This window comes from Tinamus guttatus, unplaced genomic scaffold, assembly GCF_059628265.1.
Source record: "Tinamus guttatus ecotype Peru unplaced genomic scaffold, ASM5962826v1 Tinamus_guttatus_pri_ptg000356l, whole genome shotgun sequence".
NCBI lineage: Eukaryota > Metazoa > Chordata > Aves > Tinamiformes > Tinamidae > Tinamus > Tinamus guttatus.
The window spans coordinates 212,724-229,322 of record NW_028288890.1 but is presented as its reverse complement, the minus strand read 5'-3'; the positions used below and the strand labels follow the sequence as shown (position 1 = coordinate 229,322).

Here is a 16,599-nt window from a genome sequence, read left to right as displayed (position 1 = left end):
ACCGGCGGGGCGGGACGGGGCGGGCCGCGGGGCGGCACCCGCGCCGCTCCCCCCCACCCCCCGCCCGCCACGGCTCCCCCGACCCGCGTGGGGAGCCCCCCCGCGCCCCCCGGCACCCGCACGCCGGGTAGGGAGCCCCCCGCTACCCCCTGGGCACCCCCAGCGCCGGACCCCCCTGGCACCCCCCCGGCGCCCTCGGCACCGGGCCGGGAGCCCCATCACAGCCCCAGCACCCACCAGGGACCCCCTCATAGCAGCCACCCCCGGGCAGGGTCCCCCCGACACCCCAGGGACCCCCGACACCCCAACCCCAGGCAGGACCCCTCCTGTGACAACCCAGACGTGGGCAGGGACACCCCTCCTATGACAACTCCCCCCAACCCAGGCAGAGACCCACTCCACACCTCCCCCCCAATCCTAGTCTGGGGCAGGACCCCCCCTGACACCCCAGTCTGGGCAGGGACCCCGTTGCCACCCGCTGCCAGGGATCTCCCTGTGACACCCCTGGGCTGGGCACCCCACAGTGCCATCCCACTGCCGTCTCCTGTGGCGAACCCTGCTGTGCTACCCCCTTGCCAGCCCCTTTGGCTGCTGCTGGGGACCCCAGCAGGGTGACCACCCCCCCAGCGAGGCAGCACCCACTTGCTGTCACCCACCTCCTCCAGCCACGGGCAGAGACCCCACTGCCACCGATCAGGACCACCCGTGGGTCACCCTTGGGGGGGCATCCCTGGGCCAGCCCCCCATTGCCACCCCTGTCCCTCTGCCATGACCCATGGCCAGCCCCCAGCCCCACTACCAGGGATCCTGCTGTTCCACTTGTGGGCTGGGGTCCCCCCCGTGCCACCCCAGGGACACAGACCCTGTCCCCACTGCTGCTGAGGGCCACAGCTGAGCCCAGCACCAAAGAGCCCAGGCTGTGGGACAGCACAGGAGCACCCGAGGGAACCCGGCCCAGCAGCAAGAGCCGCCCCGAGCCGGTGCGGGGACAATAGCGGTGTCCCTGCTCGCCCCACAGGGCTGGCACGGGCGGCTGCCAAGGCTGAGCTCCGCTGAACCGCCTCTGCTTCCACTGAATCCCTGCGCCGTAAAAGGAGGGCTCAGCCGGGCCCCGCGGCGCATGGCCCTAATCCAAGGCCCAGCGACGCTTCGCCCCCGCCTAATCCAGACCCAGGATGCAGCCTGGGGTGGGGAGGGGACACAGGAGCAGGATCACATCCCTCCAGGGCACCTGGTACAACAGGTACCCAAAGGTGCCAGGGAGCAGCGGTGCTGGCTGCTTTGCCAGGCCACGTGCCTGGGCTGTGGCAGAGGGCAGGGGAAGGTGATTCCGGAGCCCTGCACAGCCCGCGGGAGAAACAGCCCATTAAAAACCAGAGCACTTGTTGAAAGGCGGCTATTTCGGGCCGCCGCGGCGGCGCGGAGGGAGGTGCTGCACGGCCCCCGCACGCGAGCCGGGAGCGCAGCCCCCGGGAGCATCTGCAGGGCTGGGAGGAGCATCCCATGGGAGAGGCCCTGGAGGCTGAGGCCACGGGAAAGAAGGGAGGCTGGGGGAGCCTCCTGGGAGCAGGGGGTGCTGATGCCACACGAAAGGCACTGGCAGAGAGCCCAGCTCCTCTGCACAGGCACCAGAGGCGATCCGGGCTCCTGCACTGCACACGCAGCTCCAGCCCTCCCTGTGGCTGCAGGATGAGGCCTCTGCTCCCCTCTGCCTAAGCAGGGGCCAAGGGAGGGAATCTAGGACAGGAGGAGGAGCAGGGCCTCGGGCTGGGAAGCTGGGTCAGGCCGGGCACGCAGGGCGGCTGTCGCAAGCCCTGGGAACGCGGTGGCCCTAAGGAGAGCACAAGGCTGGCGCAGGCGGCGCCGACGGGGCCGTGTCCCCAGCCCCAGAACGAAGCCGCGAGGGCGGAAGGGAGCCGGCCGGGGCGCCGGGGTTGAGTCAGAGGTGCCCTGGAGCGGTGCCCGGGGCCCCGTGACAGCGCTGAGCAGGACGGGCCGGGCCGGTGCGTGCGGCTGCGGACGAGTTGCCGCCGGCCCGCCCGCTGCTCCAGCGCCACAGCCGTCCCCACCCACGGGGTGCCCAGCGCTTCCTGCACGCGGCCGGGAACCAGCCAGGGCAAAGGTTAACAAACTTTATTCATAAATAATTACACGCTTAAACTGAAGCATTTTGTGCTACGGGCTATAGCGGGTCAGCGGTGTCCCTGCTGCCGCTGGCCGGCCTCAGGCCCAGGTATCGGAGCAGGCTGTGGAGCTCCTGGCAGCCCGCTGCCACGTCGGGGACAGAGGACAGGACCTGGGGACAACAGGGAAGTTAGTGACGGATGGGGTTGGGCCCAGGAGCAGCAGGGAGAGAGAGGAGCTGGGGCCTCCGTGTCGGGCAGCTGCCCCTCACCTCTCTCATCTTCTCCTTCATCTCCTCGTGGCTCCTCAGCTCCTTGTGCATGTGGCAGAGCTGCAGCTTCAGGGCTTGGATCTGCAGTGGGAGATGCTCATGAGGAGGCTGCCAAGGGAGGGCCCAGCACCCCCCAGGCTCCCACGTACCTGCTCCAGGTGCTTGGAGGAGAGCCGCGAGCTTTCCTCCTCTTTCTCCAGCAGCAGCAGCCGCAGTTTGTCCACCTAAAAGGAGAGCGAGGGCAGCTGAGTGTGAGCCCCACAGAGATGCTTCCCGCTGCGCCATGTGGGCCCACGAGCCCCTTGCTCATCCTGCCTGGTCCTTGTCCCAGCTCGAGGAGCGGGGCACGGGGCAGCCCCCCGGCCTCACCTCCTGCCGCAGCAGCACTCGCTCGTGGACACTGGCAGCGTCTGCCGTGGGCTCCTGCCCTTGCAGTTCCTCCCACAGCACCTTGGCCTTCGTCTCGGCGCGCTGGAACAAGTGCTTCAGCTCGGAGACCTCCCCCTTCAGCCGCTGGAAGAGAGAGGGGATGCTGAGACTGGCCCTGTGGCTGGCACTGGCCCACGTGGGGGCTCGAGGTGCCTCCCCACCCTGCTGGGACCCCGCACGCACCGTGACTTCCCCACTATTGTCAATGAGTTGCAGCATCTTCTTTTCCTGCTGTTTCACAACATCCTGCAGCTCCTTCGTGTTCTGCAGAGAGAAGTGGCTGTGTCAGACCAGGACCCCCTCAACTGGCAATCCCCAACCCAGGGCAGGGGAGCCCCATGGGGACCACAGGCCAAGCATGGCCCCACATTGGGGACACGGCCACCCCGCTGCGGGGCTGGCTTGGCAGCAGGGCCATCCTGGAGCGGGTTCCCCGTGCTCGAGAAGGTTAGATGCGCCCCGAGGACCCGCGGGGCACGGCAAGAGCCAGTTACCCAGATTTTCCGTGTCCTAGATCAGAGCGTGCCCCAGTTCGGCGCTGCCCTGGAGTGAGCGCTGGCCCACTTCTGGCACCGGCTCACCTGTAGCTTGTCCTGCAAGGCCTTGTTCAGCCTGGCAATGGTGGTGGCCTGGGCGTCCGTCTTCTCCTGGCTCTCTGTGGTCACCTGCTCCAGCCTCAGCTGCAGGTTGGAGCTGCGAGAGGACAGCGAGGCTGAGCGGAGGAGCCCGGCCCAGCAGCGTGCACCACCACGCACCAAATCCCTTCCTGAGCATCTCACCAGCCCTTCCCCAAGGGCCGGGGCAGATGCCACACAGCAGCCCCAAGGACCAGACATGCCTGGGACATGCTCAAGCCCCTGCATAGCTCACATCTCAGTCTGCAGCTCCCTGAACTTGCTCTGCTCCAGCTCCTGCACGCGGCCGCTCAGCACGTCGAGGTTGGAGACAGCGCTTCGCAGCTCCCTCGCGGTCTCCATCAGGTCGTCCTCGGGCTCTGCGGGAATGGCCGAGGCTCAGGAACAGCCCAGCAGGGACCACTGGCTCCATGGGGACACAGAGGCCACGCTGCGCTGCCCCCAATGCAGGGGCAAACCAGCATGGGACAGGCCTGTGGCTCAGGGGAGGGTGACAGGCACCAATACCTGTTTGCTTTGGCGTAGAGGCAGGTCCAACTCTGGTAAACATGCTGGTGGCTTCATCAGCATCTGTGAGAGCAGAGGCATCGTGCACAGCCCTGCACGCTGCATGGAGCATGGCCAGACCTTGCTCACGCGCAGCCACCTGGGACCTGCCCACAAGGGCCTGGTTTGTGCAGGGGAGACCTCCCAGCCCAGGGAGCAGCAGGACCCTGGGCCACGAGCAAGATCCACAGCAACGAGGGACACAGGCAGTGCATCCAGATCCCCCTCCTTGCCCAGCGCCAGTGAAAGACACTTCCCAAGCACAGAAGCTGCCCCTAGACCCCAAAGGAACTCCCGTCCTCGTGCAGGGACCCCTCTGGGCACCCAAACACAGCTCACCTTTCCCCAACGCTGCTTTTAAGACGCTGCCCACAAAGGAGTCGCCGGCGCGGTAGGGCGTGCGGCACGCGGGTGTCCAGGCCCTGCGCGGCGTCTGCCAGGGCCCCGGTGTCCACCAGGGCCCCGGTGTCCGCCAGCCTGGCGTGCGTGGGGCCGGGGTCCGCACTCTGTTTCTCACGGGGCTGCTGTCGTCCTTCGGAGGGGAAGCAGAGCACAGCCCTGGGGTGCCACTCGTGACAGCTCCGTGCTGCCCCACTGAGCAGGGCCCATGGGAAGCCACGTGGCAGAGCCACAGGGGCCTGATCATGGGTGAGACGGTCCCCACCTCAGCCTTCCCCTCAGGATGAGGCTCCTACCTCCTCTTGCAAAGCAGCTCTGAGGCAGTCAGCGAGGTCCTGCAGCCTCACCTTGCTCTCAGCAATGTCTACAGAGCACTGAGACACTTTGACCCTCTTGAGCTGCAGGTCCTGGAGCTCAGCCTTGGTGCTCTCCTGCTCCTTGTGGAGCACAGCGTGCTCTTCCCTGTGGGAAGTGTGGCAGTGTGAGTGGGAGCAGCACTTGCCCTGCTTGCGATGGCATGGGGACCTTTTCTAGACCTGCTTCCCATTGCAACCGAGGGAGAGACCAAACCCCACAGTTTTAGGTGACAACTGGTTGCTTGCCCTTCCCAAATGAGTGCAAGGAGATGGAGGCTGCTGGACTTGCCCGTGGCCTCTTCCCCTCCATGTAACCGTGCTCAGGGACAACAGCAGTGATCATTCCCTTCTCTTCCCTGCAAGGGGCTCGGTTTCCCCAAATTAAGGGGTATGAAACAGAGCTGGAAGTGGGGGCCATACTTCAGGCACTGGTGCGAGTCCTGGAGCTCCTCATGCTGCCGACTGCGCTCCTGCAGGGCAGCCAGCGTGGACGTCAGCTTGGCCTCCGCCTCCAGGAGCTGCGAGCGGAGCATGCGGTTCTCCTGGTCCAGGAACTGCAGGCGGGGAGGAAGGAAGAGCCATAAGGGCCTGGCCCGAGGGGATGGAGCAGCGTTCCCGCGGGAGCCGCGGCCGGGCGCGAGGCAGAGCCGCTCTACGTGCAGGATGTCAACTGCGCTCGCCCGGCTCCCCCCGCGGCAGGGCTAATCCCGCTGCTGGCCGGCTGCCACGCTGCCCGCGCCGCGTCGCTCAGCGGGAGGCGCGTGACGCCCGCGGCCCGCCCCGGCGCTCCTACCTCGGAGCACTCCGTCTTCTCCTGCAGCTCCTGGCAGAGCCCGTCGCGCTCCTGCTGCAGGGCGTCCCTCTCCTTGGCCAACCTGCCCGGGAGAGGACGCGGTGACAACAGCGCCCCAGGCAGCTCGGGGCAGAGCGGGACCAGGACAGGGACTGTCCCTGCTCTGTGCCGGGTGCCAGGGCTCGTGCTCGGACTCACTGGGCCATCTCCTCCCTGTAGTCCTCGTTGTCCTCCTGCAGCGCGTCCCGCTCCTGCTGCAGGTCGGCCAGCTCCTTCATGCGGCTGCTGAGGTCTGCAATGAAGCACAGCACAAGCACTGAGAGCAAGGCGAGGAGGAGGCAGCCCCGCTTCTTCCTCCAGCCCCTGGATGTGTCCCAGAGGGACCAGACACCGGGAGAGGGACGTTTTCTGCAGCTGCTGGAGCCACACAAGGACAACTACTGCTCAGCTGAGCCCTGCAGAGCCCCATCTGCGGGGACAAGGTCAGACAGAGCAGCCCAGGGGCAGCTCCAGGTGCCCGTACCTGCACTGAGGCGTGACTCGGCCACCATGAGCTTCTTCACCCGAGCCGCCGAGTCCTTCAGGGCCCCCATGGTCTCCTCCAGCTTGCGGGAGGCCTGCAGAGACACCGTGCACATCTCTGCTGTGCACACACGGGCTGCGCCAGCGCCTGCTTCACCTCTCCAGCTGTGCTTGGAGCCATTCGCAGGCTCTGCCCTGTGGGACCTTCCCACCCTGGGGTGCCCCACGTCACCTCCATCCCCTGGGAGGACAGCCAGGCTGCAGAGCAGCGTCCCAGTTATCCATGCTCCGTGGTAGATAACCCCACTACCTCGTCCTTGGCTTGACGGGCTTCGTCTGCTTGCTGCCTCATGGCATCCCGCTCCTGCAGGCAGCTCTGCAGCATGACCTGGCACCGCGACACCAGGGACCTCACTTGCTCTCGCTGCAAGAGAAGGGGGTGCCCGGAGGATGAGCGCGGCTGTGACAGCCTCGGGCCCCACTGTCACAGCCACACGGGTCTCACAGGGGCCGCGCAGCCCCACAGCACCTCCTCATCCAGGGACCTCCTTTCCTCTTGCAGATTTTCAAAGGTAACATCTATGAATTCCCGGAAGGATTGGGACTCAGCAGCCAGAGAAGCCTGCAGGGCAGGAGAGCACGGTCAGGATCGCTGGGACAGAGCAGCCACTTTGCACCAAATAAGCGTAGCGGGAGGCAAACACCAGCCCTGAGCTCAGACCAGCAGCACCAAGAAACCTCTCCAGCCGTCCCCACCTTGCCACAGGCCTTTGCTTTTTGCAGCAGCCAGTGCCCGAGTCCAGCACGCGGCAGAGCCGCCTGCAGAGCTGGGACCCAGCCCCAGGGACCAAGGGGGACGCAGCTGGACGCGCTGCCCGCTCGGTACCTGCAGGTCGATGGCCTGTGCCAGCAGCGTGCTCAGCTCTCTCTGGGAGGCCAGGCTCTGCTTCCACGCGCTGATCTCGGTGCTGGTGTGGGAGCGGAAGGCCTCCAGAAAGCGATCTCCCTGCGGAGGGAGGGATACGGCGCTCAACGCGGACCTGCGACGTGGCCGCACGGCAAGGGCAGCTCCCAGCACCGCTGGCACCAGGATCTGTCCTTCGCCACATGTTCTGCGGGAGCCTGGGGCTCTCCCTCCCACCGTGACACAGGCGAGCCCCAAGGCGAGAAGCCACAAGCCCCTCCAGCCCATTAGGCCACCCCAGGTGCCAGTGACACCTGAAGGGACCTTCCTTCCCTCCCCAGGGTTGGCAGATGGGGACACCCCGTTGGAGGGATGGGGCAGCAGAGCCCGCAGGTGGATGCCGTGTCACTACCTCCTCCTTGGATCGCAGGGCTTCGTCCGCGCGCTGCTGCAGGGCATCCTGCTCCTGCAGGCAGCCCCGCAGCTTGTCGGGGACGCCCTGCAGCACGGTCCTGCACCGGGACACCAGGGACCTCAGCTGCTTGCGCTGCAAGAGGACAGAGCGCCTTGAGAAGAGCTGAGCACAGCTCCGAGACACCCACTGCCATCCGTGCCAGCAGTGCCGCGGCCTCCCTTGCCCATGTCCCTGAACCACCGAGTCCGGCCACTTCTACAGTGCAAGGAGCCGGTCTGTGCAGCAGCCTCCAGCACTGCCAACAGACCCAGCTCCAAAATTCCCTTCCTGCCAGGCTGGTTTTGGCTCCCAGCTGCCAGGCAGCTCCGAGCAGTGACTCAGCCAGGCTGTGTCCTCGCTGCCACACAGAGAGAGCCGGAGGCTGGGGCAAAGCCGGCGGCTGCTCCGCGCAGGACTCACCTCCTTGGCCAAGGCTTCCTGATCGTCCTGCAGGTTCTGGAAAGCCGCATCCATGAGGCCCCGAAACAGGAGGCACTGCTCAACCCTGGCGCTCTGTGGAGGGGACAAGGGTGCTGGCACTCAGACCGCGCTCCCAGAGCGGCTCTGCATCCTGCCCGGTCGCGGCTCCGCGCGTCGGCCGCCGAGACGCACCATCCTCGCGGCCGCCTGCTCCAGCTCCCACTTCAGGTCCTGCTCCAGGGTCTGCTGCCGCTGCAGGGCCTCCATCTTCCCCCACTGCTCCACGTAGAGGCTGTGATAGATCTCCTCCTCCTACGGGGTGCCCAGCAGCGGGGCAGAGCGGGGTTTGCTGCAGCCCTGCTCTGCCCCAGGGTTCATCCAACACCACCCATCTCCCACACGCACAAGGGCTGTGGCAGCACCAGCCACTTTGGAGGGCGGCTGTCTCTGCCTTCCCATTTCCCCCCATCCCCAAAAAAGACTTCACATTCTGCAAACTCATGGGGCCGAGCAGCGCGACCTGCGCGCAGCCGGGTGCAATAACCGTGAGCAGCACCGAGTGCCGCAGCAGCAGCCGCCCGGCGCGCACGTCCCCGCTTTCCTTCCGCTCCACTTGCGCCCGCCGCGGCCCTGCCAGCGCCGGCGGGGCGGCACGCGGCCTCCGCAGCCTCCTCCCTGCGCGGGCATCGTCCCCAGCGCTGTCCCTTACCCCCCGGGGCCGGGTGACGTCCGTCTGCGTGAGCGCGTCCCGCTGCTCGGCCGGCCCCACAGCGGGCAGCGGCCGCTGGCTCTCCTGCCAGGCGCGCAGCTGCAGCGAGAGCGCCTCGATGATGACGAGGGTGCTCTCCAGCCGCCCCTCCAGCTCCGCTCGCGGCAGCGACTTCAGCAGCTCCCGGGGACAGCTAGGGAAGGAGGGAGCCCCGAGGGTCTGGACCAGGTGGCCTCAGGATGGCACAGCCCTGTCCCCAACGCTGCGCGGGGACTTACTGCCAGAGCAGGGAGTCCGTTTCGGCAGCGCTGTCCTTGGCACCCGCGGGCCCCTGGGTGTTGGTGCCCCGCTCCAGCAGCTCCCGCGGTGTCATGAAGGTGCCGGTGGCCGCGGTGGACACGGGGGTGACGCTGGTGCCGGCGGCCGCGGTGGACACGGGGGTGACGCTGGTGCCGGCGTCCTGCTGCAGCCCGGGCAGGGGCAGGCTGTGCCGCAGGGACTCCAGCAGGGACGAGGCGTTGAGGCTCTTCTCCAGCCACACCAGCGGCATCACCCAGGACACGGCACCCGCGGCCGGCTCGGGCAAGGGCACCGGGGTGGCCGTTGCCTCCGGACCTGTAGGCTCCGATCCAGCGGCCTTGCTGGGTGAGGGCCCAGGGGGGTCCTGCACCGGTGGGGTGATGGTCGGGGACGCGGGTCCCCTGGAGGTGCCTTCGCAGGGTGGGGGAGCGGTGTCCCCATTACTGCTGGGGTCTTCGGGTGCCACCGGGCTGCAGGAGAGGTCGGCAGGCGCCACTCGCCACCCACAGAAAGGGGCTTCTTGTGGGGTGGAGCTGGTGCCGGGGGGCCCTGGGGTGGCGCTGCTGGGGGAGGCTAGCGGGGTGCTGCCGTGGGGCCTTGGGGTGCAGGGCCCCAAGGAGGGGCTGTTGGGCCCCAGGGGGAGGCTGCTGGGGGGCTCCAGGCTGCTGGGCACCAAGGGGGTGCTGCTGAGGGGCTCCATGGTGGCATTGCCAGGGGGTTCCGGGGTGCAGGGGGGCTCCATGGTGGCACTGCCAGGGGGATCCAGGCTGCAGGGGGGCTCTAAGGTGGCACTGCCAGGGGGGTCTTGGGTGCAGGAGGGCTCCATGGAGGCACTGCCAGGAGGGTCCTGGGTGCAGGAAGGCTCCATGGTGGCACTGCCAGGGGGATCCAGGCTGCAGGGGGGCTCTAAGGTGGCACTGCCAGGAGGGTCCTGAGTGCAGGGCCCCAGGGTGGCGCTGCTGGGGGCCTCCATGGTGGCACTGCCAGGAGGGTCCAGGCTGCATGGGGGCTCTAAGGTGACACTGCCAGGGGGGTCCTGGGTGCAGGGGGGCTCCACGGTGGCACTGCCAGGAGGGTCCTGAGTGCAGGGCCCCAGGGTGGCGCTGCTGGGGGCCTCCATGGTGGCACTGCCAGGAGGGTCCAGGCTGCATGGGGGCTCTGAGGTGACACTGCCAGGGGGGTCCTGGGTGCAGGGGGGCTCCATGGTGGCATTGCCAGGGGGGTCCTGCGTGCAGGACCCCAGCGCAGCACTGCCAGGGGCTTCCTGGGTGGAGGGCCCCAGAGTGGTACTGCTAGGGCCCTCCATGGTGGCACTGCCAGGAGGGTCCTGGGTGCAGGGGGGCTCCATGGTGGCACTGACGGGGGGGTCCTGGGTGCAGGGGGGCTCCATGGTGGCACTGCCGGGGGGGTCCTGAGTGCAGGGCCCCAGGGTGGCGCTGCTGGGGGCCTCCATGGTGGCGCTGCCAGGAGGGTCCAGGCTGCAAGGCCCCAGGGTGGCGCTGCTTGGGGCCCCCTGGGTGCAGGGCTCTGAGGGGGAGCTCTCAGGTGGCTCGCGGGTGCAGGGCCCGGAGGGGCTGGCACTGCTGTGGGGCTCTGGGGTGGCACTGCCAGGGGGGGACTCTAGGAGCCTGGTATTGCCAGGAGGCTCTGGGGTGCCTGGTTCTGGGCGGGTGCTGCCAAGTCCCCCTGGGGGGCACTGCTCCACGGGGCACTGCTCCAGAGGGGTGCTGCGGGGGGTCCCCGGGATGCACTGCTCCAGGGGGGTGCTGCGGGGGGTCCCCGGGATGCACTGCTCCGGAGAAGCGCTGCGGGGGATCCCTGGGATGCACTGCTCCAGGGGGGTGCTGCGGGGAGTCCCCGGGATGCACTGCTGCGGAGGGGTGCTGCGGGGGGTCCCCGGGATGCACTGCTCCGGAGGGGCGCTGCGGGGGGTCCCCGGGATGTACTGCTCCAGAGGGGTGCTGCGGGGTGTCCCTGGGATGCATTGCTCCAGAGGGGTGCTGCGGGAGGTCCCCGGGATGCATTGCTCCAGGGGGGTGCTGCGGGGGGTCCCCGGGATGCACTGCTCCGGAGGGGTGCTGCGGGGGGTCCCCGGGATGCACTGCTCCAGAGGGGCGCTGCGGGGGGTCCCCGGGATGCACTGCTCCGGAGGGGCGCTGCGGGGGGTCTGTGGGGTGCAGGGCTCTGGGCAGGTGCTGCTGGGGGGTCCTGGGGTGCACAGCCTCCGGATGCTGCTCTCCGGCTGCCCCGGAGTGCAGGGCCCTGGGCTGGTGCCATCATGGTCCTGCAGGACAGGGTGAGGGTGGATGTCAGGACCTCGCACACCCCAGGTGGCCCTTCCAGCCGCTTCGCCGTTACCCCCCGCCCCATCCCAGCTCCCCCAGACACCCTGCAACCCCCCCGCCTGCCACCCCCGGCCTCCTGCACCCCCTCCCGCTGCACCCCCCTCCAGCACCCGCAATGTCCCCCCGTCCCCGCTCACCTTGAGCCGCAGGCGCCGCAGCAGCGGCGTGAGGCAGGTGCGCTCCGCTCCCGGCTGCAGCCGCAGGTCCCGCAGCGGGGGCCGCCCGGACCGCCGCGCCTGCGGCACCGCCGTCACCGAGGGCTCCGCGCCCCCTCAGGACGCGCCCAAATCCGCGCACCCCCGGGCATGCTCCCTACCCCCGCCCCCGGGCAGCCCCCGCCGCCGCACCGGCCCCGTCGGGTCTCTCCGCGCTGCCGCCTTCAGCTCCCAGCCCGGGCCCCGCCGCCGCCGCCGCACCAGGGCTCGCCCCCTCCTCCCCCGCCACCTCCATACCGGGAGCGGGCCCGGCCCCCAGGGCGGCCCAACCGACGGGGCGGCCTCCCCCACACCGGGAACCCCCCGCCCGCGGGCACCCACGCGCCGGGGCCCACCCGGAACCGACGCTACTAGGAGGGCTGCGCCTCCCCCACACCGGGACCGGCACGGCGGGACGGGAGCCCACGCGGAACGGGCACCCCCAACACAGGGACTGGGAGCCCCGGCGGGACGGGCCATCCCCACAGCGGGACCGGGAGCACCGGGAGCGGCTCGACGGGACGCGCACCCCTGCCCCAGGACCCCCCGGGCACTCACGGAGGGCGGCTGCACAGGTCGCATGGCCCCGGCTCCGCTCCGCTCCGCTCCGCCCGCGGCCGCTGCCGCCGCCCCGCGCGCTGCCGTCGGGCCGCGTTTGAAAACCACGCGCGGCTCCCATTGGCTGCGCCGCCCGACGTCACCGCGGCGGGGGCGTGGCTAACGGGGCGGGACAGAGGGCGGGGCCTCGCTGTAAGCCCCGCCCCGCCGGTGTCGCCCCCCTCCGCAGCGGCGCCCGATGGCGCGGACGGAACCGCGAGCAGGGGAGCGACCCGCTCCGGTCCTCAGTCCCCTCCCCTCCGGTCCTCCCGGGCGCACGGGTGAGGCGACGCGGGGGAGCCCGGGGGTCTCTGGTTTATTGCTCCCGCCGAGTGCACAGAGGTACCGCGGTGGTGGGGAAGGGGGCACCGGTGCGGCACCGGTGCTGGACGGGGGGTTCTCCCTGAGTGATGCCGAAGGGGGCCCGAGCAGCGGGCACGGGGCTCAGCCGGGCCAGGGCCGGTCCGGAGCGGCAGCGAGGTCGCAGTCGAAGTCCTCGAAGGCGACAGCGGCCTCGGGCAGGGGCTCCTCGTCCGGCCGTGGGGCCACGTCCACGTCCACAGGGTCCTTCTGCAGCAGCTCGGCGTCGAAGGCCACCCCACGGAAGAAGGGGTGGCCCTGGAAGTGGTGCAGGTAGCGCAGGCGCCGCAGCGGATTCCGGCACAGCAGCTGGTGGAGGGAGGACACTGATCCGCAGGGACCCCATGGCACGGAGGCAGCGGGGGCCCTGGTGTCCAGGCGGGCACGGCTACCTCTGCGAGCAGCCGGGCCAGCGCCGGGCTGAGGGTGCCCGGGCTCTCGTAGCTGCTGTCGTTGACGCGCTCCAGCATGGCCACGTGGTCGGGCGCCGGTGCCACCGGGAACTGCCGGGGAACACGAGGCAGCTTGAGGGGCTCCGGAGGAGCAGAGGGGGTCCCCGCGCTGCCGGCAGCCTCCTGTGGCGCTCACCTTGCCGCTGGCCAGGGCGAAGAGCAGGACTCCCAGGGACCACCAGTCGGCCGCGTGGCCGTAGGGACCCCCGCTCAGCACCTCGGGGGCTGCGGGGCTGAGGGTGAGCGGAGGGGGCGGTCGTGCCCCCCGCCGCCCCCGCCGCCTCCTTACCCATGTAGTGCAGGGTGCCGCAGATGGTGCGCGCCCGCTCGCCCCGCCGCAGGTGCCGCGAGAGCCCAAAGTCGGCGAGCTTGAGGTGCCCTGCGGGGCGACAGGAATGTCACTGTGGCGGGGTTCCCCGTGGCACCAGCCAGCCCCATGTGCCCCATCCCTGCTGGGCTCTCACCTCGCTCATCCAGGAGGATGTTCTCCATCTGCAACGAGATGGAGGCTGTCGTGAGGCCCCGGTGCCCCATGCCCGCCTGGGGCGCTCCCGGTGCCGCTGCTGTCACCCACCTTCACATCTCGGTGCACGATGCCCAAGTCATGGAGATAAACTGGGGCGGGGGGAAATGGAGGTGAGAGAACCCCGAGCAACGACCGCCCCGCGCACGCTGTCCGGCCCCAGAGCCCAGGCACCAGCCACTCACCCAGCACCAGCACCAGCTCGGCGGCGAAGAGGCGGACGGTGGCCTCGGCAAAGCGGCCGGCAGCCTGCCACCGCGCATGCAGGTCCCCCGTGCTGCAGTAGGTGCACACTGCGGGCACGGGACTTACTGCTGGGCTGCCCTGATGCCCCGGGGCCACAGAGGCACCGGGAATGGGCAAGAACCGGCACCAAGTAGGTGCCAGGGTGGCAAAAGCACCAGGGCAAATTGGGCACTGGGGCTAAGGTGACCCGGCACCAGGGCCATCCAGGTACTGGGGCCACACATTCAGGTGGCAAAAGCACCAGGGCAACCAGGGCTATGCACTAAGGTGACACGGGCACCAGGGCCACACAGGCACTGGAAACATGCAAGCATTGGGGTCACACAAGCACCGAGGTGGCAAAAGCTCGAGGGCCACCTGGGTGCCCAGGCCATGCACAGAGGTGACACAAGCACTAGAACCACAACAAGCAAGGGCTAGGGCCACACAAGCAGCAAGGGGACAAAAAGCAATGGAACCGTGTAGGCAACGGGCACTGAAGCTGCTCGAGCACCGGGGAGGCGCAAGCATCAGGACCAGGCGGGCGCAGGGACCGGAGCAGCTCGTTCAGCTCCCGCCTGGCCACATCCTCCCTTGCCCCCTCCACAAGAGCTGCTGCAGGGGGGCCGCGGGGACAGAGGCAGCCGAGCGTCCCCTGCCCGGCGGGGACGCGGGCGCGCGTGCAGGGCGACACGTGCGCGGGCAGCTCCAGACACGTGCGCGCGCACGCAGGGCCAGGCGGGGGGCGCGGGGGGGCCGCCGCCGCGAGCCCGCGGGGCAGATGGTCACTCACTAATGAAGAGGTGGCGCTGGCCCTGCCAGCTGTCCCCGAGGCAGTGAACAAACGGGTGCCTGACCTGGCGCTGGGGACACAAAACAGAGAGGCTGAGCGGTCCCTAGGTGGGGGGGCTCCGCTGCTGCCACCCTCCCTTAGCAACCCCAAACCCCCTGGGCACCCCGTGGGCCTGTCCCCAATGCCCATTGTCCCTTGTGCCCTCTCTACCTGGATGCTCACTTCCTCTTTGCACTGCTTGAGGGTGTCTCGACGCAGCACCTCCACCTTGGGCACAACCTGGGGACGAGGGGCTGTCAGCAAAGGGGGGACATCGCAGGGGGCACCCCAGTCCCAGTGGCAGCACCCACCTTCACGGCGCAGACCTTCTCCCGCCCGCAGTCCAGCACCTTGAGGATGGTCCCGAAGGAGCCTTTGGCCACGAATCCCAGGATCTAGGTGGGGAGCAGGGGCTGAGCCCCCTGTGAGCCCCCAGGGTGCTGCCCTGACACAGGCACCCATGGGGGGCTGCCCTGCAGGGGGACATCCGTGCGTGCCCGGGGTGGGTGACATCTCTGCTGTGGGGCTGAGGTCCCTGGTAGGGGGTGAGGAGCGTGCAGGGTGCCCAGCAGGGGACAAACTGGGGACATAAAAAGCCCCTGGCATAGGCACATGTTGTCCCAAAGGTACATGGGAACATGGAGGCGCTGTAGGGTGCATTGGGATCCTGACAAGCTGCATGCGGACCCCGAGCTGGGACACATGCGATCCCAATAGGACACATGGGGACCCCACTGCCGTGCACGGGGACCCTGAAGAGAGTGACGAGGACCCGACGCGCGTTGCACAGGAAGCCGGTCGGGAGGTCGGGGATCCCGGGACCGTGCACGGGGACACGGTAGGACGGTCGGGAACCCGCCACGGCGTGTGGAGGGATCCGGGTAGGATACGGAGGGACCCGCGGGACGGTGAGCGGTGCCGGCAGGACGCACAAGGACCCGTCGGGTGTCCGGGGGACGCCCGGGATGGCGCTAAGCGACCCCGGGAGGGGACAGCGGGGGTCCCGGACGGCACCTTGAGCTGCTGCTGGCGGGCGGAGGGGCGCACGGGGAACTCCGGCAGGAAGAGCGAGACGAGCTGCGGCCACCCGGGCCCCGGCGGCTCCTCGGCGGCGGCGCCGCGGGCGGTCAGGGCGCGCGGCGGCCCCGGGCGGCCCAGCAGCGCCCGCAGCCACGGCCCGGCGGCGCGGCCCTGCGGGACGGCACGGCACGGCACGGTACGGCACGGTACGGTACGGTACGGCCCGGGGCGGCGTGAGCGCGCCCGGCCCGGCCCGCCGCCCCCCGGCGCCGCCGTCGCACGCACCTGGGGGGGCCCCCCCGGGGCCGGGCCGGGGCCGCTGCTCGTCGCTCCCATCGCGCCGCCGGCCGGGCGGCCCCGGGCCGGCCCCGTTAAGCTGCCGCTTTACATAAGCCCGCGCCGCCCCGCCCCGGGGGCGCGCCCGGCCCTCCCCCGGCCCCCCCGCCCGGGCGCTTCCCCTGCCTGGCACCGGGCACACAGCCCGGGACCCCCCCACCCCGCACCGGGAACGGGCACCGGGACCCCCTTTGCTCCGGGACCCGCTTTGCTCCGGGCGTGCATTGCCGGACACCCCCCACACAGCAGCAGTGCCCCCCTGCACGGGCACAGCGCCCCTTGGCAGGGGGGTTGTGCCACTGGGTGTCCCCCCCAAAGCAATGCAGCCCTCCCCCAGGTACCTGTCCCAGGGCCTCCCCATGGATGCACAGATACCCCCTGCAATGCAGCCCCCCATGGGCTCCAGTCCCCCTTCCCCGCAGCAGGACCCCCCCCCTCCAGCATTCCCTTTGACCACCCCCCTCCCTGCTTCCCCTCGACCCCCCAGCCCTGTGCCACCCTGGGGACCAGTGAGAGGAGCCCCCCCCGCCCCAAGCCCCGGTGCAGCTCTGGGTGCAGCCGTGGGGCTGGAGCAGGGCAGGGCAAACGTTGAGCCCAGGGCAACGGTGCCGCCGCGAAGGAGCCCTGAGCCCGAGCTCGGTACCACAGGGAGGGAAAAGGCAGCACTAAAGCCACCGAACACGTGTGCTGCCCGCGCTGGGGGGTAACAAGGATGGTTGCTGCTCCCCTCACAGTGCGGCGGGGGGCTGAGGGCCGATGCAGAGGTCAGAGGCTATTCCAAATTAAAAACTCTTATTTAAATTCTCTCCCGTTCCCCTTTCTCCCAGCCGGCCACCAGCCTGGAGCGCTCCTG

The 16,599-nt window shown here is 69.6% G+C and overlaps 2 protein-coding genes across 2 annotated transcripts; both read right to left on the bottom strand.

Annotated features, from left to right (window-relative positions):
• Positions 1-2,182: 2,182 nt before the first annotated feature.
• SPAG5 (sperm associated antigen 5) lies at positions 2,183-11,983 on the bottom strand. The gene is made up of 24 exons (XM_088529941.1): positions 11,960-11,983; positions 11,345-11,443; positions 8,841-11,146; positions 8,563-8,755; positions 8,046-8,165; positions 7,854-7,946; positions 7,392-7,526; positions 6,962-7,081; positions 6,605-6,697; positions 6,386-6,499; positions 6,077-6,170; positions 5,752-5,845; positions 5,554-5,635; positions 5,181-5,314; positions 4,701-4,866; positions 4,345-4,537; positions 3,967-4,029; positions 3,695-3,818; positions 3,406-3,517; positions 3,008-3,088; positions 2,765-2,908; positions 2,545-2,619; positions 2,396-2,476; positions 2,183-2,296 (listed from the first exon to the last, which is right to left on the bottom strand). Exons 1-24 carry the CDS (start codon positions 11,981-11,983, stop codon positions 2,183-2,185), a joined length of 4,854 nt encoding a protein of 1,617 aa, XP_088386067.1.
• A 393-nt stretch (positions 11,984-12,376) lies between these two features.
• On the bottom strand, positions 12,377-15,746 carry RSKR (ribosomal protein S6 kinase related). Its single transcript, XM_088530011.1, has 12 exons — positions 15,696-15,746; positions 15,405-15,581; positions 14,702-14,785; positions 14,562-14,630; positions 14,352-14,421; positions 13,519-13,626; positions 13,385-13,425; positions 13,275-13,302; positions 13,100-13,189; positions 12,947-13,035; positions 12,751-12,861; positions 12,377-12,667 (listed from the first exon to the last, which is right to left on the bottom strand). Exons 1-12 carry the CDS (start codon positions 15,744-15,746, stop codon positions 12,443-12,445), a joined length of 1,143 nt encoding a protein of 380 aa, XP_088386137.1. The 3' UTR covers positions 12,377-12,442.
• Positions 15,747-16,599: the final 853 nt, after the last annotated feature.

What these genes read in the sequence shown, in the direction of transcription:
- RSKR (XM_088530011.1), bottom strand. Translation starts at nt 15,746, where the DNA reads ATGGGAGCGACGAGCAGCGGCCCCGGCCCGGCCCCGGGGGGGCCCCCC. An exon ending in CCCCGGGGGGGCCCCCCCAG is followed by an intron (nt 15,582 to 15,695) that starts GTGCGTGCGACG and finishes GCCGTCCCGCAG; the next exon opens with GGCCGCGCCGCCGGGCCGTG. An exon ending in CATCCTCCTGGATGAGCGAG is followed by an intron (nt 13,190 to 13,274) that starts GTGAGAGCCCAG and finishes GTCGCCCCGCAG; the next exon opens with GGCACCTCAAGCTCGCCGAC.
- SPAG5 (XM_088529941.1), bottom strand. Translation starts at nt 11,983, where the DNA reads ATGCGACCTGTGCAGCCGCCCTCC. An exon ending in TACAGGGAGGAGATGGCCCA is followed by an intron (nt 5,636 to 5,751) that starts GTGAGTCCGAGC and finishes TCTCCCGGGCAG; the next exon opens with GTTGGCCAAGGAGAGGGACG. An exon ending in GAGTGCTGCTGCGGCAGGAG is followed by an intron (nt 2,620 to 2,764) that starts GTGAGGCCGGGG and finishes CTCTCCTTTTAG; the next exon opens with GTGGACAAACTGCGGCTGCT.